This window comes from Hemicordylus capensis, chromosome 1, assembly GCF_027244095.1.
Source record: "Hemicordylus capensis ecotype Gifberg chromosome 1, rHemCap1.1.pri, whole genome shotgun sequence".
NCBI classification, from domain to species: Eukaryota; Metazoa; Chordata; class Lepidosauria; order Squamata; family Cordylidae; genus Hemicordylus; species Hemicordylus capensis.
The window spans coordinates 82856238-82879578 of NC_069657.1; the positions used below are offsets into that span (position 1 = coordinate 82856238).

General features: G+C 41.9%; 1 protein-coding gene across 6 annotated transcripts in view; it reads left to right on the forward strand.

Moving 5' to 3' along the window:
- CELF1 (CUGBP Elav-like family member 1) overlaps positions 1 to 23341 on the forward strand; it is an 81354-nt gene that overhangs the window by 48722 nt on the left and 9291 nt on the right. For 2 of the 6 annotated variants that reach the window (XM_053259899.1, XM_053260236.1), the window contains 11 exons: positions 59 to 246; positions 2041 to 2123; positions 2820 to 2868; positions 6699 to 6833; positions 7004 to 7083; positions 7437 to 7598; positions 8209 to 8290; positions 9434 to 9562; positions 11552 to 11665; positions 11824 to 12009; positions 13128 to 13271. In XM_053259899.1, coding sequence (XP_053115874.1) covers positions 59 to 246; positions 2041 to 2123; positions 2820 to 2868; positions 6699 to 6833; positions 7004 to 7083; positions 7437 to 7598; positions 8209 to 8290; positions 9434 to 9562; positions 11552 to 11665; positions 11824 to 12009; positions 13128 to 13271 — 1352 coding nt within the window. The remainder of the gene's footprint in view (positions 1 to 58; positions 247 to 2040; positions 2124 to 2819; positions 2869 to 6698; positions 6834 to 7003; positions 7084 to 7436; positions 7599 to 8208; positions 8291 to 9433; positions 9563 to 11551; positions 11666 to 11823; positions 12010 to 13127; positions 13272 to 23341) is intronic. The other 4 variants (XM_053259992.1, XM_053260081.1, XM_053260166.1 and 1 more) reach the window with 4 other exon arrangements.

Consider the following 23341-nt stretch of genomic DNA (forward strand, 5'->3'; position numbering starts at 1 on the left):
TGACTGGAAACATGGCCAAGGGGAAAATGTATCCATTGTTTCTTATTGCCTTGTGCAGCTCAAAGAAAATGAATGGCACACTGGATCACCCTGACCAACCAGATATAGATGCCATCAAAATGTTTGTGGGTCAGGTCCCACGGAGTTGGTCTGAGAAAGACCTGCGAGAACTATTTGAACAGTATGGTGCTGTCTATGAAATTAATGTCTTGCGGGACAGGAGCCAAAGCCCTCCTCAGAGCAAAGGTGAGAGCCCTCGCTTTCAATTATAAAGTTTGTTTCCAGGATGTATCTTCATCGCGTAGTATGAAGATGAATGAAGATACATTCTGCATTCATCATGTAGTATGCAAAAGTGTGTCTCTGCACAAATATAAACTTCTATCTGTTTTCATCTGTGTGACATGAGAAATGTTTTGTTGACTTTCCTATTGCTTTAATTGGAATATAATCAACAGGTTGTTCAAAGCATGAAGGTAAAGCATTGGGTGACCTTTAGGGACAATCCACATATTATGCAGAACCAAATCTGGGTTTGCAATTGAATGAACATTCAACAAGGAGCTGAAGCCAACCTGGCCCCTTGAGTTTTATCAAAGCGTACATTCGTCACATTTACACATTACACTTCTAGGTATATGGGTGTTTTTGAATTAACAAAAAGGTGTAGCTGTACAGCTTAAAAAACATATGTGAAATGGTCCTTATTTTTGAAATAACTTTGGTAATGTTACATTATTTTGGTGTGAATTCGACTCTGTGTGAGACAAGGCTTCCAGGGAGTTGCTGGAAATTGCCATGGAATGTGCATGTTACTGACCTCTCATTCAATCCAGTTTTTGATTGCTAATTTATACAGGAGGTAACTCTGTAGAAAAAAGCTTACCCTTAATGTTGCTAGTGTTACTAAAAATATTTGTTGAGCCAAGAATGATCTGGATGAGCAGATTATTTGCAATGGCAGAATAGTTGTTTGTTGGTTAAAATGAGTATTCAACTATAGTCCAATCTATACAAACAAGATAATAAAACTTGAGATACTATAGTGTACTGTGTCACTTCATAGTATGGATAGAGGAGTGCCACTGTTGAATACTTCCCACATGAAAAACCTCCTTGCAAGTTGTTTTTTTTTAATGGGGTTGTGGGGAGCAGCATATTGGGGAAGTAGCGAGTATTTTATGCTGGTGTTCATTCTCCCATCTGAGAAGACTGTCACCTCTTTCTATTGCATATGTAGGTAGGCTTAACTGTTTAGATATTCATATTTCAGATGTGAAGCTATATTCATATTATTGAGTACAATATAAGTAATCCAGTCATAATATGGCACTAAGGCTTTTGTTCTGGTAGGAGTTTTATCTTTAAGGTTCAGTGTTCAGTCAGTGGCAACTTTCAGCCTAATACTCTTTGGGTTGTGAAGTAGGGATCAATTTAATATTGATTAAATGGTTAATCAGTAAGTATTCATCTTACTATCAATATTATAAGAAGTGTTTACTAATGTTGTCATTTACTAGTGGGTAGTGGGGGTAAGAGGAGTTATCCAAAAATGTTGTGGTCCTTCCCCATTGCCATGGCCATGGGCAAGTCAAATTAGGCCTCACCCATTGGAAGGCTTGTTTATCTGCCCCCACTACCTCACCATGGCCTGGCTTGTGCCCAGGCAAACCCTGCCTAACATAACATAACATAACATAAATCCCTGTTGTCAGTAGCACTGGCCAGGGAAGGGGAAGAATCAGGCAGAGACCCACTCTGAGGAGGAGACATCGCTTCCTGGAGTCGGGTGGAAAGTAGATGGAAGCCTACCTTTTCCTTCAATGTTTTTCTTTTGTAATCAAAGTTGTGAACTTAATGATAAAATGGTTGAGTATTATTTTAATAGCTTAAATTGGTTCTTTTTAAAACTATACTTACATTCCTACTATCAAGTATTTTGTATTAAAGCAGGAGCACGTAACATATAGGTTATGAATCACAGAACCTGTAAGCCCTCAGTTTGAAACTATTATGTATATTATGTATACTGTATTACAGGGTGCTGTTTTGTTACGTTTTATACCCGTAAAGCTGCACTAGAAGCACAGAATGCTCTTCATAACATGAAGATCCTCCCAGGGGTAAGAATGAATAATGAGAATTTTTTCTGTCTTTCAGTTTGTCTTGCATGTTCACACCCTGGGTACCATATTATTGGGAGGGGGTGTGTGGAATCAGATGTGGGGTTAAAATTTTTCCCCATACTTTGTCTGTGGAAAGTCTTATTTCTAAAAATTGGAAATGAATGGATAATCGATGTACAACATTAGGCAAGCTTAGCCGTTTCAAAGTTGTAATTAATGTTTTTCAGGGGATTATTCCTAGGAAGCATGTGAAAGAATATATATGTTTTATATTGATTTGTAAACCGGAAGATGATATTGTGGTGGGGAAGTTATTAAATATATAGGTCAAATAACATGCCAAATAGAATCAATCTATTTAGGGCATCAGGAAAATTTGCATAGTAAATTTTATGAGAGAAATATGCAATTTTTATGCAAATGAGGAAATGCATATAAAAAAATTTCTATTCAAAAATTTCCGGAAAACACACATCTCTGGGTGGAATCCTTTTGATCTACTGACACAAACTCAGCTTTCTCTTTTTCCTTGGAATTGGCGTCTTGGGGTGGCAGGAGGGATGGGGGATTATTTTGGTTGCCTGACTGCAACAACTCTGAAATGTAGGGTGGTTCTGTGGAAGAGTAAGTGGAGATCATTTGCTTAAAATACAATCTGCATCTGATGTCTTAATCACTCTGTTTTGGTTATAGATGCACCATCCCATCCAAATGAAGCCAGCAGATAGTGAAAAGAATAATGGTAAGTGTGTTTTGAAGATTAGTCTGTCCAAAGCCCCCTCATTTTGTTTTAGGAAAAAGTAGCCAGTTTGCGAAAGTATAAGCAAACTACTGAGCACGTTGCTGTTTCCTGTTGGACAGTGTTTGCCATCTTAAACTTCATAGGTAGAAGAGACTTTCCCTCAAGCACTGCTCCCTCTCCTCTGAGAGAGGGATCTCAGAGGATCTATTGAGCAGAGTGAGAGAGTAAATCTAGAGCTGTATAAATTCTACAACGGTAAACAAAGTGCATTTCCCAGGCAATGATGTGGGATGGAGAATTTTCCACTAGTATATTTCTCTGTGGAAGATTTTTCCATTTCTAAAAATGCATTATTTCACAAACTTAATAGCTTAATGCAGCGTTTCTTAACCTTGGGCCCTCAGATGATGTTGGACTACAACTCCCATCATCCCCAGACATGGCCTTTGTGGCTGAGGGTGATGGGAGTTGTAGTCCAACAACATCTGGGGGCCCAAGGTTAAGAAACCCTGGCTTAATGAATGGTTACAACATCAGTCAACTTGGGACGTTCCAAAGCTGTAATTTAACATTTTTCAGACAACCAGTGTGAAATTAAATTGAATTAGCACATGAAGGGGGAGGGTGATTGTAGCTGCTATTGTTGCTGTACCTGTCTCCACCTGCTTTACTTCTGTCCATTAACAGAAGTTGAGAATGAGCGCTATGCATGTAGGTGCATAGGGCCTGGTCTTGCTCTCTGCTGAATGCATGGAGTGTGTGGGGAGAGCCAGCAGGTGCAACCTTGCTTCCTCTCTGTGTACATATAGAATGCATGGATGGAACATGAAAAAGAGGTTTATTCTTAGGAAATATATAGATATCTAATTTGAAACTCTCTGGATATGCCACCTGTGATGAAATGGTGGTGGTGGTGGTGGTGGTGGTGGTGGTTGTTGTTGTTGTTGTTGTTGTTGTTGTTGTTGTTGTTGTTGTTGTTGTTGTTGTTGTTATTATTATTATTATTATTATTTCTTGTTTACACAGTCAGACAGGTGTTATTGACTGGTTTGTTTTATCCAGACATCGAGTCCTTCCCAAGGACCTGGGATGGCTGAATTTTATTGTCAATTGTTATAGATATCGTCGCAGAATTATTATTATTATTTCTTGTTTACACAGTCAGACAGGTGTTATTGACTGGTTTGTTTTATCCAGACATCGAGTCCTTCCCAAGGACCTGGGATGCCAGAATTTTATTGTCAATGGTTATAGATATCGTCGCAGAATATAGGCTGTTCCCAGTAAAGCTGCTTTTTGTAATTGGCTGATGGTGATTTCTGTGGCCCCTGTGGTGTTGAGGTGCTCTTCAAGGTCTTTTGGAACTGCACTCAGGGCGCCAATTACCTCCAATTACCACTGGGATTATTTTGGTCTTCTTCTGCCACAGCCTTTCAATTTCTATTTGTAGATCTTTGTATTTGGTGATTTTTTTCTATTTCTTTTTCTTCTATTCTGCTATCCCCTGGTATTGCTATGTTGATTATTTTGACTTGTTTTTCTTTCTTCTCGACTACAGTTATATCTGGTGTATTGTGTGGCAGATGTTTGTCTGTTTGTAGTCGGAAGTCCCATAATATTTTTACATCTTCATTTTCTTCAACTTTTTCAATTTGATGGTCCCACCAATTCTTGGCTACAGGTAGCTTGTATTTTTTGCAGATGTTCCAGTGTATCATCCCTGCTACCTTGTCATGCCTTTGTTTGTAGTCAGTCTGTGCGATCTTCTTACCACAGCTGATCAGGTGGTCCACTGTTTCATCTGCTTCTTTACAAAGGCGGCACTTGCTGTTTGTTGTGGATTTTTCTACTTTTGCTCTTACTGCATTTGTTCTTAGTGCCTGTTCTTGTGCAGCCAGTATTAAACCTTCTGTTTCTTTCTTCAAGTTGCCATTCTTAAGCCATTGCCAGGTCTTGGTGATGTCTAATTTTCCACTTATATTGTGCAAATACTGACCATTCAGTGGCTTATTTTTCCATTTTTCTGCTCGGTTCTTGAGTTGTTCTTTCTTGTAGGCCTGTTTTGTTTCATTGGTGTTGAATAGTTTCGCGTTCTTGACCATTTGAAGCGCATCTTCTTCACTGTCCCTTATATATTCTTCAAGGCCTCTTTTCTCCTCCTCTACTGTTTGATGGACTTGCAGCATTCCTCTTCCACCTGAGCTGCGAGAGAGGTAGAGCCTATCTACATCACTGCGGGGGTGCAGAGCATGATTGATGGTCATGATTTTCCTGGTCTTACGATCTAGCATCTCTAGCTCTGCCTGGGTCCAGTCTATTATTCCTGCAGTGTATCTAATAACAGGTATAGCCCAGGTGTTTATGGCTTGTATGATGTTCCTGCCATTGAGTTTGGACTTGAGGATTTTTCTGACTCTCCTGATGTATTCACTTCCAATTTTTCTTTTAACTTCAGTGTGTGCGATGTTATCACCCTAGAGAATGCCCAAGTATTTGTAATGTTCTTTCTCTTCCAGGTTCTTGATGTTGCTTCCATTGGGCAGTATTATTATTATTATTATTATTATTATTATTATTATTATTATTATTTCGATTTCTTAGTTACTCTCCAGGGATCTATTCTCAGTAGAGAGATTGCTCTGACCTCAAAATCTAGGAGCAACACTGCTCCTTTGAGGTACACTGCCACCAGTTGAAGACTGATCTAAAGCCACTGACCAGACTTAGACAAGGCTTCAACAACCTGGAACTGTCTGGCTTGGGACCTACAGGCACTCTACAGCCAGAGTCCCCACAACCCAGTTCTAGACAACAGTATATTATTCAGAAACACACAACAGTAGTGAATGACTTTACGAGGCACATGGGGAAGAGTTCTGCAAGTAATCCTCCAGAACCTGTTAAATCAGACTGAAGCCACTTCTAAGAATATGAACTTTATTTAGAAACGAGGGTTGCACATAGAATAAGGAATTGATGGGAAATAGGGGATCTGGAAGTAAAGATAGGCACACAGGAATTCAAAAGAAAATACAAAAAACATTAACTGACTAGCTAGCACTGAGCTTTAGCTTAAACTAGCAGTAGATCGGTCCTTGGCTGAGGAAGCATTAATCCCTACAGCTTCTCTCCTTCTGGACACAAGTGACAGCTGGTGACAAGGTGCCTAGTTGCTGGCAACTCAAGACTGTACTGGTGACAAAATGGGGGGTGGTGTTTCTTGTCCCCTATCTTATAGTGATTTTATAGTGATACAAAAGGGGGTGGGCTTTCCCACTCTTCCAGAGATTGACAGCTCTGGGATCCATGAGAAAGAGTCAGTGAATCTCTGATATAACACTGGCCAATCCAGGATAGAGGTTTTTCCTCCAAAATGGAGGTCCCTCCTCCTTAATGGGGCTGAACTAATATGTCTAAGCTGAATCTAGTTTGAACTGTTATCTACTGTGAAAAAGGCTTAGGCTTGTAGCTTGATGGACCTGCCCCCTCAATAACAAAAATAAGAAGTGGTTGGGCTAAGATGGAGATCTACGTTTTGTCACACCAGCATTAGTATGGTTAGAGAATGCTATTGAATAGTCATATCTTAAAATATTTAGGGGCATTCCAACAAAAGTGATTTCTAAGTAAAGCTTTGAATTTTTTAAAATGTGTCATTTAAACCATACTAAGTTTGCATTATTGATTTTTTTTCTCCAGTTAAATATTTAAGTTCAAATACTTTTGACTTTCAGAAAAAGTTCTGATACACAGCATATAAAATTAACACAACATGTGTTTTTATTTTTCTTTACTAAAATATAAGCTTTTTGGTGTGTTTTCCCCCTTAGCAGTGGAAGATAGGAAACTATTCATTGGGATGATCTCCAAGAAGTGCAATGAAAATGATATCAGAGTGATGTTTTCATCATTTGGGCAGATTGAAGAATGCAGAATTCTACGGGGTCCAGATGGTTTAAGCCGAGGTAAGCAAAGAGTTGGACTGCAAACTGATAGTTTCATCTCTCTCACACACTTTACCTGACATCTCACTGGGAGGTGTTGGAAATCTCTGGAATCATCACAGTGTCTGTTTTCACCTTTTTTCAACTTCTGTTGCTTGGATAAATAAATTTTGATCCTGTTTTCCCCCCAGGTTGTGCTTTTGTAACTTTTACAACAAGAGCTATGGCACAAACAGCAATCAAAGCAATGCACCAAGCACAGACCATGGAGGTAAGAAACAATCATTTTGAGGAATTGGTGGAATGCTGAGCATTCACAGACCGTACAGTTGGAAAGAGTAGAGGGTTCTTTGTGCAGCCCAACTTCGGATGTCTACAACCTCTGCAGTTTTCTGGATGTTTTGTTGTCATCCCTTGATATGAACACTCTGCACCACAGACACATCTCCAGTTTTGTGGAAAAGTGGATAATTATGCATAAAGTACAAAACATAATTAAAACAACTGAGGCAGAATTCTGGAGGTTGGGAGGTTGCTTTGAGAGAACTGTATTTCTGTAAAGGATGAGAGTTTCTGTGATTGAGTGATGTATAAGAATGTAAACTGTGTGAATTGATATTGCAGGGATGTTCTTCTCCCATCGTAGTGAAATTTGCAGATACCCAGAAGGACAAAGAACAAAAACGAATTGCACAGCAGCTTCAGCAACAGATGCAACAAATCAGTGCTGCCTCCGTTTGGGGAAACCTGGCTGGACTGAACACACTTGGACCCCAGTACTTAGCAGTGAGTTTCTTTGGTAGTTTCTGTGCACAGTTGTTTCCAAGGCAGTTTGGCATACAAGTATCCTCATGCTGAGGCTTTTTTGTAGAACTCTGGATCTCTTGTAGTCTTGCTTGGGCATGTTGGTGAGTGTAGACGACTAAAGGTGTGTCTGAATTGTTAAAACTTAACAGCATTCATATGCTTTGGCTGGTGAGGAGGAAATTAACAGTGTATAGTGAAAACTGAAGGAGTAGCCTTGTAGAGGTTTTTGTGACAAATAAGGAAAGGAAGTGCTGATTGTGGTTGTTTCTCTCCCCTCCTGGTGTGTATTTAGTGTTGTCTTGTGGTGTGGAGCATTTTGTCTGCAGTTAGAGAAGCAGTAGAGTGCTAGCCATGATTTGTGGAAGAACGTTTCTCTTCTTGTTGCAATCAGACGTTTCTCTTTAATAGCATTTTTTTTAACCAAGGTATTAGGGGATTCCAGTGCTTTGTGTGTAGCATGACTTGGTGATGCATGAACAGTGGGAATTCCACTTGTGACGGCGCTCTGGCTGTGGTGTGGTGCAGCGTCTCCCAGAAATGGAGCCAGCCCTCATTCTCACTCTTGTTCTGTTTTTGGTGTAATGTCTAGCTTTATTTACAGCTCCTTCAGCAGACAGCAGCCGCCTCCTCTGGAAATCTGAACACACTGGGCAGCCTCCACCCCATGGGAGGTGAGTTTCCCCCCCACCCCCTCACTCCTTGAAGTCTGGAAATAGGCTCAGTGTTGATGTAAAACAGAATTGATCATGAAAATTGATAAAGGCAGCTATTAAGAGTGTGCTGTGACATACTAATGTCAAGGGAAATTTATCTGGTTCCCTACAAGAGACAAAGGTCTAGAGGTAAAAATGTTGCTGCTCTTCAGTGTTTCTGCACTTTTACTAGGATTTTGATAATCCAATTTGTACTATTCCTTCCTCTTCAGTAAGTGGTTAAATTCCTAATGATAGGAAATATACTGTAGTTGCAACCAGGTAGTTTCCCAACTGGTTTTCCTCATTCTTAGGCTTACCTGTTTTGTACTTATTTTAGATGCTGTACCTCACTATCTTTGCAAAGTATCCAGTTTTCATTATGTGTTCCTGTTCTTGGGCTGCAGCTAGTGGAGATCATCATGTTGCCTAAACAGTGATGAAGAGAGACTAGCTTTGTTGCTTCCCCCCACTCAGATGCAGCAGGGATACAGCATAGGAAGAAGTAGTCGTACCATTCACATAATATGATGCATCATTGATTTGGATAGGAAATGGAATGGGACTGGCCAGCAGCCAATTTCAATTCAGCATATTAGGGAAGAAAATACAACTGTATGGGCAGCATTGAATTGTTGTCCAGAGAGTATCACAACTGCTGCTTTTTCCAGACTGAGCATTCTGTAGGGCTTTCCTTCTTGGAGTCTCCAGGGTTTGAAATCTGATTTTCATAATTTGCAATTTTTGTTGGCTGTAGCTTTGAGGAGTGAGTGAGAGAGATAATCTTTCTGTAGTATGTGGGCTAAGTTAAATACTTCAGGGAGCTGGTCACTATGAAATCACAAACACCATTTTGGGCTGGGTATTTAATATGATGTTGCCTAGACTGGGAATCATTTCAGAAGCATTGCCAGAGGGAGGCAGTGTGGCACACTTCAGGAAGTGTTTCCTTTTGCATCAAAAGTTTGTGGTGGTAAGAAACAAAAACTCTCATGTTTCATTCCATATCCCAAAGCAATTCCTGAGTGATTCTGCTGAAGGCAGAGGCTGCTTGGTCCAATAACGGCTTAGTAGATAATAGTATAGGAACAGAAACACTATGCTTTGATTAATGTGTTGCAGGGTTGAATGCGATGCAATTACAGAATCTAGCTACATTAGCAGCTGCAGCCAGCGCAGCTCAGAGTACGCCAAGTGGTACCTCTGCACTCAATTCTTCCAACAGCCCTCTAAGTGTGCTCACAAGTTCAGGTAAGAGAGCCATTTCTTGATAGGATACTGTACTGAGTTTTATGTCTTGGGTCATTTTACACATGGCAGTAGAATTTGCTACTTATTAAACCATAGAAACATGCTGTGAGAAACTATGATTAGCCTTATGTCCCCAAAGCATCTTTCTGTAGTGTGTGGATAAAGTAATGTAGCTGTAATGTACCTCACAACGTAGAGTACAGGTGTGTACACACCAAGTCTTTAATATTTTTATTTATATATGTGTGTGTGTGTGTGTGTGTGTGTGTGTGTGTGTGTGCATGCGCTTCTCATATAACATATGAAGCAGCTTCTAGAAAGGAAAGTTACTTAGCTTCCACAAGAGGGTGTTCTTTGTTTCAAAGTATAATTAACCATCTGTTTGTTTATTTATTTTTACATTTTATATCCCGCTCTTCCTCCAAGGAGCCCAGAGCAGTGTACTACATACTTAGGTTTCTCTTCAAAACAACCCTGTGAAGTAGGTCAGGCTGAGAGAGGAGTGACTGGCCCAGAGTCACCCAGCAAGTATCATGGCTGAATGGGGATTTGAACTCAGGTCTCCCTGGTCCTAGTCCAGCACTCTAACCATTACACCACACCATGTTTAGTGAACATTATGATTTTTCAGAACAACAGAAACCAGCAGACTCATTTAATATGAGCTGTTTTATTTGTGTGGCTGGGGACATGGAAAGATATTGTTATGATCCTGAGGAAGATCTATGCTTTCTGTGAACAGATACACATCCTCCCTGGTGGGTTCCTTTCAATGAAGACCAGATCCATTAACCTGGATGATGATGATGATGATGATACTACAATAAAATTCAGCCATCCCAGGTCCTGGGGAAGGACTCAATGTCTGGATAAAACAAACCAGTCAATAACACCTGTCTGACTGTGTAAATAAATAAATAAATAAATAATAAATATGATGGATAAGAAGTACAGTGGAGTTTGCCTGCCACTATATCAGTGTCCCCCAAGTACAGTGCTACGCTTTACTTCCATAGAAGTGAACGGCAGCCATGTATTGATAAGAAAATTAAGGAATGGGTTCAAGGAGATTATTAGGATGCTAAACTTGCATCCTTAACAGTAATGGTAAATATTAGGAGTTTAATTTGCCCCGGTCACCTCAGTTTTTTGGCGATGCAGGGACAAGGCAGATTTTACCTCTCCACCAAGAGTCTTACTGCTTATCACGTGTTTATTTTATAGAGTGTAAATAGGAGTAATCAAGAAGCTGCATATCCTCTCCTTGGGATCAATTTGTGTGGGGTGGGGGTGCGTTTTGGTCCTGTTCATGTTTGACAAGGGGAATGAAAGCCAGGAACTGGTCTTATCTCATCCTTTTTTGATTGCTCAGTTGCTGATCATAAGAACCTCAGTGTCAAATAATAATGTGACTTGATACAAACTGTCAAGTCAGTTTCCTATATCTAGGTGTGAGGCACTAATGATACTGTGAGTTCTGTCAGATGAAGACCTTCTTTCCCGCCTTATTTGTGGCTGTGGCTTTAGCTGTTGCAGTGAGAGTTTCGTGGTATAGTGTGGGAATTGCTGCAATTTCCAGAATATATTTTGTCCATATGGTTCTCTTTAGTTTCTGAGGGGAAAACTTTTATTCATTCTGAGAATGGTATATCTCCTAAAATGTATGAATCGTGTTATTTCTCAACAAAAGTGGAACTGTTTTTAGATTGGCATCCCAAAGATGCACTGATGTAGTCAGATAAAATGAATTGTCACTAAATTAGCAGTCAGAACATTGTGGGATCTTACAGGCAAGTCCATAGTGCTCTTAGAAGTTCATAATCTAAAAAATAAGGCAGTTGCTTTGACTTTGTTCTGATACTTAAAACTATCATCAACATCATCAAACCACTAATTTGACATCTGTTTTCTGGGCATTTCAGTGAAGATGGTAAGATACGCCATGGTGTTGGAAGCTGCTGCTGTTGTTTAACTGTCTCATTTTAATAGCAGGTTCATCACCCAGTTCCAGTAGCAGCTCCTCAGTTAACCCAATGGCTTCTCTTGGAGCACTGCAAACACTGGCAGGGGCTACTGCAGGCCTCAATGTTGGCTCTCTAGCAGGTGAGTTCAGCATGAAGGGAAGAGAGAAGACTGGCTGCTGGCACAAGCTGTCCTTAGGTTTTTCCAGAGTTGTCTCGTAACTCAGTCATAAAGTATTCTTTTGAAAGATGGTTGCCAAGTCAATGATTTATTAATATGCATTCCGTTTTTCTACAAAGGAATGGCAGCCTTAAATGGTGGACTGGGCAGTGGTGGCCTCTCAAATGGCACAGGTAGCACAATGGAGGCCCTAACTCAGGCCTACTCTGGGATCCAGCAATATGCCGCTGCTGCATTGCCCACACTCTACAACCAGAGTCTGTTAACACAGCAAAGTATTGGTGCAGCAGGAAGTCAAAAAGAAGGTAGGTGGGAGAGTCTGGTCTCGAACAAGTGGGGCATTGTGCTGTATGCATTTTCTTGAGCAGCATTTTGTAATGGGCTAGCATCATAGAAGCCATGGATAAAAATTCTGTGAAATGTTTTTCCTCTCTGGCCTTATCCATCAAATGTCTACTGCACATAGACAGTTTCTCTTGGGCTTGAGCTATTCCCAAACATCCAGTTACATTTGTGTTTTCAGTGGACAGATTTCATTTTATCACTTGTATTCTATCTTCTGTTCCATCCATAACAATTCCTGACTCCTTATTTTGGAGATTAGTTAACTTCTGTGTAGTGTTCAGACTACTTGACATAAACTAACCTTAATCTGTACAGCAGTCTTTTAAAACTGGTAGGCCAGCATTATTATCTCCACATTACACATTGGAGTTGAGGGAAGCTGTGACTCCAAATAATGGCTTGTCTAAGGCTACCTAATAAGTTTGAAGCTGAGATAGGATTTGAACTGGGGACTTCCTGACTCATAGATAACACCCTTAGCCATTGTTACACCAGATCAAACGTACTGAATTTATTGAGAATGTAGAGAGTGCACATACTGGTATAAAATGCTGAGGCTTGGTGGTGAATGAATAAATGAATGAAATATTGGTTTGGGTGGGAAAGGTGAAGAAACTCAGAAGCTGTCTTTGTATCCACTTTCATCTTTCAGGATTCCCTTGATCATTGTGTTTGGGTATGACTTTTTCTTACCTCTTAAGAGATTAAGCTTTTTATTTCTGTATCCTGTAGCCTCCCATCAGCAACAGGCAAGGGGAACCAGTATTGATTTCACTGTGAAATATAAAACACATTGTCAAGGAAAATCACTGGGGGAGAAACCAAGAAAAGCCACATTTGATTATAGATTGAGAAAACCCATTCTGATATCCCTTAGGGGCAACTTTCTACCATGAATCTGACTGACTTTTTGTTTTTGCTACCAAAGCAGCATCTGAGTTTTAATGACTTAATAACCCTAACCCTGTATAACAAAGTCTAGTTAGGTGGAACTGAATGGGTTTGGATCGCTTCTTCAGTGTCAAGGCCCAGGAAGTAGTCCTTTTGTTGAATTCATTTTTAAATTAATGTTTTTAAGGTCCAGAGGGAGCCAATCTGTTCATCTACCACCTCCCCCAGGAGTTTGGGGACCAAGACCTGCTGCAAATGTTTATGCCATTTGGAAATGTTGTCTCTGCCAAGGTTTTCATTGACAAGCAGACCAATCTGAGCAAGTGTTTTGGTACGTTGGGTCAAGCCATTTATTTATTTATTTATTTATTTATTTATTTATTTATTTATTTATTTATTTAGCAGAAGTAGGTGAGAACAGAAATATCTGGATCGTGATCCGTTGCACTCATAAGAGTGGACTCTGCACCTGTGCAGGACCATTTGGGTAGAATTGACTAGCTCCTCGAAGCACTTAGCCCCACCCCTTGCACAAGGTGCATTTCTTCAGTTTGGGCATTTTCTCCTCAGTTCCTTTCTGACCGCCATTGTATCAGCACCTCAGACAGTGAGCTCCTCGCACCAGAACAATTTCGAGGGGGGAAATAAAAATTGTTTAGATTACGTGTAACGACAGACTGGACCAGACAATTCTTACTTTAAATACTTTAACTTAGTCGAAATGGAAGGGAGGCTAATTTGGTTACGACCTTGGATTGGACTCAGACTTTCATTCGTACTTGAGTTCCCCCCCGCTTATTTCTGAATCCCATTATGGATAAGAAAAAGACTTAAATGCTATGTTTGCTACAATGCTAAACTTGCATCAGCAGACAATCATGATTTGTGTTTGCTGTGTTTGGGGGAAGAACACAACACCTTCACCTGTAAGATTTGTTTAACTTTCTCTCAGCAAACAAGAAAAAATAGAGCGCTATGGCTAAGAGCATCCCTTTATGATAAAGCACTCCACCCTGGCACCCCAATAACAAGATTTCTGATCGCCGTTCTCATGCCCTCAACGTCTAGTACGGTGTCGAAGTCGACATCGAGCGTGATACCGAAGCCAAAGTCAACTATTGCTGCCACGCAGTCTAAATCCTCAACCCGAGCTTCCGCAGCAGCTTCTTAAAGCACCAAAGCCACCTAAGATTCATCCTATTGTAAAAGGCATAAGTCTCGGCATCGGGGCTCCGATCCCGGAGAGGCACCAACGCACAATAAACATCGGGATAAGAGCACACAGTCTACCACTGAGGAGGCCTCCACCACATCCTGAGCCACTCCATCTCCAACACTCCGATAGGCACAGACAATGCCTCGACCTGCAACCCCAGAAGTCAAGGTCCTGGATTGTCCATCACCAACAGCTCAACACCGAACATCAACATCGACCTCTGCATCAAGAGTGGTACTGACCACTGCATCCTCTACTTGGTGCTCTTGCTAGCCATGACACCGATACAGTTGCCTTGACCAGTAGCTCACCTGACTCCACAAGCTTTGCATCCCTCACCAGTTTCCTCTAGCATCGATATTGAAGATGACGACATGGAAGCCAGTTTGGGACTGAGCAATGCCCAGTGACTATTGAACATGCTAGATTCTGGCTATAATACACCATCAAGCTCGATCTTCTACAGCTTTTTGAGCCATGGTCTCGAGGCCAAAGATGAGGGCATGACTTTCTCAATACCAAAAACTCTGGGCACTTCGACTTATTCTACTTTTCAGCCCATCCATTCTGTGGCTAGTCGGCTTTCGACACTGCAGCCTTCTAGTCCACACATCTGGAGGACAGCTAGAGACTATGTCTCCACACAAGGCTTGATTCCTGAAGAGGGTTGTGGAGATGCAGCACAAAGGCATATACATTCCCCTGGACTTCCATCAGGACTATAAGCTTTGGAAGGCTCGACGTCAACTGTCATCGTCAGTGGTTCCAATAGCTACGCAAGTCACTCCTCCAGATTTACTTGCTCTGACTGCGATGTTAGTCTCAATATCGACACAGGTCATACCATTGCCGCCTCCGGCTCCCTCTGTGACTTCAATATCGATGCAGTTTACTCTTCCAATTTTTGAGACTGACACAGTACCTAAGCGTCCTGTCTTGCATTCTTGCATTTCAAGATAGAGTCCATCAAGAAACCAAAATCCACGGCAAAAAAATTTTTGTCACCTGCCCAATCATACACTCCTAAGTACCACCAATATGGTCGTCAGCAGTACTCTTATAAACAGATGGACAAGAGAGACTTACGCAAGCCTTACCAACGCTTTGGAAGGAAGCCTTTCAACCAGAAGTCTAGGGCCTTGCAGGGCCAGCACCCTAAACCTGCTGACTCCAACAAACAGCATCTTTGATCAGAGGGTCAGTCCACTGATTCACCTCATGAAAGAATCACCCCCATTGACTTCTCTCCAAACTACCATCCTAGCCGCATGGAGCAACATAACATCAGACCGTTGGGTCCTTCACGTAGTCAAATGGTCTATGCCATCGAATTCAAGACCTTACCGGCATTAAATGGGATCAAGTACACGCCTGCATCCCCATTACTGATGGGGAAGTTCAGACTCTCTTGGACAAGGCGGTGATATCGCCAGTTCGGTGGCCAAATCAGCTGTGAGGGTTTTACTCCCGCTACTTCCAGATCCCCAAATGAAGAGACAGGAGACTAAGACCAATCATGGACCTGCGTTGGCTGAACTGTCATGTGAACATGTGTAAGTTTCGCATGGTAACATTGCAGAGCATCCTTCCTCTTCTCCACAGGGAGGAATGGTTCGCAACATTGGATCTCCCGGACACTTACTTCCACATCGGAATCCAACCCAACCACAGACAATTTCTAAGGTTTACAATGAGACACCATGCCTACCGGTATAATGTCCTGCCATTTGGACTGGCGATAGCACAACGTGTATTTACGAAATGCATGACCATCATTGTGGCTCACCTTCAGGCACAGGGCCTAACCATTTTTCCGTACCTCAACAATTGGCTCCTGGCAGGAAGACAAAAAGAAGAGTTAACTTTGCAAGTCTTGACAGTCCTTTGTTTACCTGAGGATCTGGGCATTCAGGTCAACTGGACAAAGTCCAGACTGGAACCTGTCAAACTCATAGACTACCTAGGAGCGGTCCTCGATGAACAGTTGCAACGTGCATTTCTACCTGAGATACATTTCCTACGCATCTAGGCACTAGTGACTTCCTTTGTGATGCAACCCAGACAAAAAGCCCATGAAGTTCAGAAACTGCTGAGCCTGATGGCATTGTGCAACTCCACTGTGCACTTTGCCAAACTACATCTCTGTTGTCTTCAACTTTGGTTATGTTTGTACTTTGTCCGAATGTGGACAATGTGCAGCTGCACTTAAAAATTCCACTGCCAGTCCTTGTGTCCCTACAGTGGTGGACAAAACAGATCAACCTGCTGTCCAGAGTTCCCTTCCGGGTACCCCAACCTTTGGCTTGGTTGAGGATGGATGCGTCATTATGGGGCTGGGAGCCCATTGCAGGGATCTTCAAACTCAAGGCCTGTGGTCACCAAAGCAATGCCAGATGCACATAAACTTCTTGGAACTCCTGGCAGTGTTTCAGGCTGTCAAATCCTTCCAGCTGACCCTAACAGGCAAGCTCGTCCAAGTCAGCCTAGACAATACTACTGTGATCATTTACATGAATCTTCAAGGAGGGATGGTCTCCTGCTTCCTTTGCATGCTCAGTCTGCAAATTTGGAACTGGGCAATAGCACGACAAATAGGCCTGATTCACATCAAAGGAGTGGACAACATCTTGGCAGACCATCTCAGCAGGTCCTCACTTTATCTGTGGCAACATGAATGGGAGGTCAATCTCCAATACTTCCATCCATTGTTCCGGGTCTGGAGTACACCACAAATCGACCTATTTGCTATGCTGACAAACAAGAAGTTCCCCCAGTACTGCTTGAGTGCTGGCATCTGCTGCGGCCGAGAGGGGATGCGTATTGCTTTACAGGATGTATTGCTTTACCTCAGATCTCTGAAGCACCGTAACCTGGCCAGTGTTTCCTTCAAGGTTCACCTGGCAGCTATTTCTGCTCACCATCCCAGATGGGATGGGAAGACCATCTCCTTCATCCAGACTCAAAAGATTCCTTAAGGGGTTAAATAACCTTTACCTGCCTATTCAGTGGCCCACTGATCAGTGGAGCCTGTCCCTCGTCCTATCGGCCCTGACGGAGCCTCTGTTCAAGCCCTGCTACAGCATCTCCTAAGTTGGTAACGTTGAAAACTGTCTTTTTATTAGCCATAACGTCAGCTCGCCGTGTCAGCAAGCTAAATGCTCTCCAAATAGATGTCCCCTATGCTAAGTTTCATGAAGACAAAGTGGTGCTTCGCTTAGACACCAAATTCAGGCCTAAAGTAATCACTGATTTCCATATTAATAGTGATATCATTTTACCTACCTTCTTCTGGAATCTCTCAACACCTCTTGAGCGCTTGTTGCATTCCCTGGATGTGATATGTGCTCTCTTCTACTTGAAACTGACCAAGCCCTAGAGAAAGACAAAAAGGCTAGAGAAAGACAAAAAGATAACGCGAAAGACTACCAGATATCAAGATAGAGACTCTCCCACTGGATCATGGAGTTATTTATTGCTTACAAGCACCAAAAAGTGGAGCCTCCTAAAACCATAAGTGCCCATTCTACTAGGGCTTATGCAACTTCTGCTGCCCACATGTCACGAATCATGCTCAGAGAGATCTGCGCTGCAGCAACCTGGTCTTCTGAGCATACCTTTGTCAAGCATTACGCTTTGGACCTTCACTTTGCAGCTCAGGCCAACTTCGGGGGGCGAGGTGCTGAAAAGGGTCTTACCTTAGCATACTGCACCCGCCTCCAGACTGACAGCTCGTTAGTCCACACTCTCATAAGTGCAATGGATCATGATCCAGATAAACAGGCTGCTCACCTGTAACTTTTGATCTGGTAGTGATCCGTTGCAGTCATAAGACCCTTCCACTGGCCCCACTGCAGTATGCGAAGTGACAATATGTATATTTGCCGAATAAAAAGACACTACTTAGCTTGTAGAAATGTACACTGCTTCCATAAGACACTCGGTTTTCCAGGAACTGAGGAGAAAACACTAGCCTGCCAAAACTGAGGAAATGCACCACGTCCAAGGGGCGGGGTTAAGCACTTCGAGGAGCTAGTTAATTCTGCCCGAATGGACCCGCACAGGCGCAGAACCCACTCTTATGATTGCAACAGATCACTACCAGATCAAAAGTTACAGGTGAGCAATCTGTTTATCAAACCATTTGAGAGGGGGAGGTTTATCTCAGAAAATACATTGAGGCCCTTGAAATAGTGGAGGGAGGGTAGCTGTTTTCATCCCATATCTGGAAATATTCTTAATTCCTTTACCCCAGAAAGTTGGTTAGGGTAGATTAGTTCTGAAGAGCCCTGTCTTGGCAGGGGGAGTGGGGGATGAGATGATGAAAATATCTTTCAGCTCTAAACAGCAAGAGTCCTTTAAAACTGAGAGTTCTTTATAACATGCTAGGAACCTTGAACCATAAAAAATAAAATGTGCATCATTTTTTTCTAGTCCACTGACAAACACTAGTTTGCTGTCATTTGTAAAGATTTACTTGACTGTAGGACAGGCCTTCACAATTTGTGACTAGCCTAGTGCATTTATTTATTATGAACATCTATGTCCCACCATAATGTCCACTAAGTTGTGTAATGTGGCCTCCCACATTCTTCACAGTCTGCAGGGTTGGAAGTTTTTCAGTATCAAATATAAAGACATGCATCTTTCAGTAACAGTGATCATAAATGACAATGACTGAGAAACTTCCACAGGGTTTTAAGAATAACTGTAATTCTTTGTGTGTGTCTGTTCAACAAATTAAGCACATGAAACAGAATTGTAGATGTAAAACATTCCTAATACTACCAGTTTCTAAAAACTGAAGATGACAGGCTGCATCTTAAGAGGCATTCCCACTTTTCTCTCATGCAGCAGGAGTGTCTCTTCTAAGGTAATGTCTGCTAGGACACATACAGACATCATCTTAAAAAGTATGCTTCTTACTTCAGAACTGTTGTTTTTACACATGTACAAATTCATGCATATTTCATAAACTAAAACATACACAATCAACTAACATGTATTTAAGTGGATAACTTGTTACCACAAGTTATGCAGGTCTCTTCTAGGGTTGAAGGAGAAAATGCCTATCTTTCCCTGCCATGATGGGAAGACTGCAAGATAAAGCAGTCTTTTTGAAAAGAGCTTTTTTTTGCAAATGTGTTGATTCTAAATTTCCTTTCCCATCCCTTAGCTTTAGTACTTAATCTCTTTGTGTATACTCTCATTCCATTCAATTATCTATATGTTCATGTTACTGGAATATGAATTTGTTTTGAATATAAAATATGTAATATTGTGTCTTTTAACCACACTCATGATATTAATAAAACCGCTATACCACCTATTGGTTTGAGGAATACACAAAGCTACAGTGCTAAACCATAAAAACCATGGCTACCATCCAAAGCGCTATACATGGTATTTTCCCAGGGGCTTTTCAGCTCCCCTGTTGAGTGGCTGCCCTCCTACACCACCCCAAAGCTTAGAGCACTTTCCGGATGGTACTCCATATGACATGAGGGGCTGCTTCCAGAAGTGAAAGTTGACCACTGTTGTATATGTTGTATATGTGCATGTACAGATTTCTTTGGAACATAAAAAGTTTAAATAATATGCTGATTCAGTTTACTTAGCGCTCTTGTTTCTGTAATCTTCCTGTGGCTTCAGTCCTAACACAATTTGTATGTACACGATTACCATTTATATCTGTGAAGCTTATGTGTTTAACTGAGTATAGGATTGCAGCCACACATATTTAGTGGTGATGTTTTTTGCCATTCTGGGAATAGAAATTTAAATTTAGCAAGAAGTAACTTGGCAGAGCCCTTCCCTTTCCTGCAATTTAGTGAGTAAAACACTTGTTCAAACTTGAAACCTATTTTGGTTGCTTATAATACTCTGTATTGTATTGCTGTAATGCAGAGATGCACAACTCAAATGCTCAGTGGACTGGAACCAACCATGACTTGGTGTTGCGGGGGGAGGGGCGCAAGATCAATTGTTGGTACACTAATTGTTGCAGTAAAACTAATTGTAAAATAAAAATAAGTATTAATTAAAACAATTACTAGTTATTTGTGGGTCTTTCTCTCCCCCACCCCAGGGCCCACAGTTTTTACCAACAGAGTGCCCAGAAAATAAGCCCTGTGCCTGCTCAGTGGGGCATCTGATTCTGCCAGCCCCATACAAATGTCAAGATCTTTATGGTGATCCAGGATCATTCCCAACATGGGTAATGCATCTGCTCAGTAGCCCTGCGGAAGGATTTCATAGCTCTTCTAGGTGCAGTGAAGCCATGCCCTTCACGCGCAGAATGCACTCGGTATCTTGGGCAGCAGAGCACCAGAAATTCAGTTCCTTTTCAACTGCCTCAGCGTGTTCCTCTTTTAAGTTTTGCTCTTCGTTTTCATCTCTGCTCCTGTGGAAATTCAAAGTATTGGTTTAGATTCTAAGGCCTCGACTACTCTCTTTCCTATCGTTTTGGACACTTGGAAAACTTTTTAAAGTGTTCATCTTGCAAGGGAACCCTACCGTTATCAGACAAACATGATCAGTATTTGCTCTGTTTGGGAGAAGATCATATTGTCTGCGTGGCCGGATGACCCAGTGGTCCAGCCACGCAGAGGCCCATTGTATATGCGTTGCGACCTTCAAAATGGCTGCTGCGATGGAAGGCAGGCACTAAACAAGCCAAAAACCACCCGAAATGGGCATTTTCTGGTGATGATAATGGAGGCCAGCAGGGGAGGGGGAACCTCTGGAGACCCATCTGTGGCCATGGCAGTGCCCCCTGAGGGGTTAAATTGATTTTTTAAAATAATAATAATAATAATTTGAACCCCACCACTGAACGAGGTGTGGGGGTTGAGCAGGTGCAAAACCGGACCAACCAGTTTTGTGCACACCCCTAGGAGCACTCTAAGGAAGTCTTTTAAATGCCCTGTGATGTCTCCAAGGAAGGACATCACAAGCATCATAAGAAGCAGAAACATCATGAGGAAGACCTCTCATTACACTCAGCTTCTGAATACAAAAGGACTTCCTCCTCAACTTTGATCCCAAAATTGACAACCCCAACACTGGAGACTGCAAATCATCCAACATCAACATCGACCCGCCATTCATTATCAAAAGTTGCAAGGGACAGACATCAAACTCTTCCCCCCTTTGATCGTAATTCAGCACCGACATCAGACGCCTTATCCATGGAAAACTCTTTGGAGGTTTGGGACCCCTTCTGTTTCCATTATTCATTATGTCTCATCTAGTGCTGCCTCTTCTCAAGCTTGATTCCAACCCCAACCCCACATTGACACTGACATCGACACTGATACAGACACCTTAGCCGACATAGACACAGGTATTGATGACTATTCTCTTGCTACACAGCCTTCAACAGTGGCAACTTCAATACCTAACATCGTCAGCACCTCCACAATGCAACCTGAAGCACATACTGTGGCTGCAAAGAGTGCTACGTTTACTCCCAGTTTCTGCATCAACTTTCCTTCTACACTTTAGATGTCCAGAGATCTTCCTCTATTAAATGATATAGAATCAATTCTGGGTTCTATGAATAATATACCGTCTAGTTTCACCTTCAAAGGGTTTCCTCTCCATGGTTTGGATGTTGATGAGCACCTGGGCTCAGATCTAGTGCTAATTCCAAAAACCCCATCAGCATATCCTGCTATAGAGTAACACCATCCTCTTCTTCATCCTACATACCTTCTTACCCTTGGAAGGAGAGAGATCACTATTCTATACTTGGCAGTTCCTCCTTTAGGAAACATATGGAGCTCCCCAGGAGTCCTGGATCCTGGCTATTTTCGCAGATTTGGTTAATTTGGAGATCCTTGGGTCATCTCCATTGTTACCATATGACTATGATGAATTCAGACTGGAAGTTGAAAACTCAAAGCTAACTGAGAAGGGGCTTACCACCAAATCACCCTCCCATACCTCAACCCCCCTTAGAGCCTACACAAGGTCCAACAGGGACCGATGTTGGAAACTCAACCAATGTCCAGATTGTTCTTTCTTTAAGGGATCAGAATCCGCCCTTGGTACCTGAGGAAGATAAATCAGATTACGAGTACACCCCAAGTTCTGATTCAGAAGATGGTTCTGTCCAAACTGAGAATCCTTCTGACTCTTTACCAGAGGAAAATGTCCCAAACTAAATTTCTAACACCCCAACATAGCAAACTAAGTCATACCATATTCACGTGTCTGAAATGGCAAGAGTCGTGGGCTTAGAATTAAAATACCCAGCCCCAGAAGTCAAGGATCCGGTTTATGACTTGATGTCATCTAGCTCTGCTGCGCAACCGGCAGCATAACCAATGTTACCAGTTCTTGCCAATTCCTCCACATCCACCTGGGATGCACCATCATCTTCAAGCTCAGCGTCTAAGCATCTTGAGAATTTTTATGAGACACAAGAGGAGGTTTGTCCCTTTGTCTTTAAGCATTCTTCTCCAAATTCACTTGTAGTAGACTGTGTCTCGAGTAGCCCAGTATGCTAAAAACAAAAATTTTGACCCTTCCCAGGACTCTATAAGACAAGCTCAGGGAAGTCTTACTTCCCTGAAGCAGTTAGGACTTTCTAACTCTTCTATTAAAGTCCACATGGTGGCTCTTTCAACTACTCACTCAGGCTAGGGCGCTAAAACACTCTTCTCCCACCCTGACTCCAAGAGGTTCCTAAGAGGTATTAACAACTTGTTTCCACCAATGAAGAAACCTATAGAACCTTGGAACCTTTCTTAATACTTTCTTCTTTGACAGAGGTGCCATTTGAACCCCTTGCCCTTTTCCTCGCTGAAATCGCTAACACTAAAAATGGCCTTTTAGGTAGCTATAACCTAAAACATCTGCAAGGAGAGTCAGTGAATTTACTGCATTAAGGTTAGACACCCCACCCTACCCCTATACTAAGTACTTTCCTGACAAAGTAGTAATGTGGATTGATCCCTCCTTTGTCCCTAAAATAATTTTTGACTTCCATATCAACCAGGATATTATTCTCCCCTGTGTTTTTCTTGAATCCTACCTCCGCTCTGGAATGATCCCTCCACTCTCTGCATATCCATAGGGCCCTTCTTTTCTATATGGACAGAACCAAAGGATGACAAAGATTCATCACCTTCAAAAGTCATAACAGGGGCAACACTATAGCCATTCAAAGATTTCTCATTGGC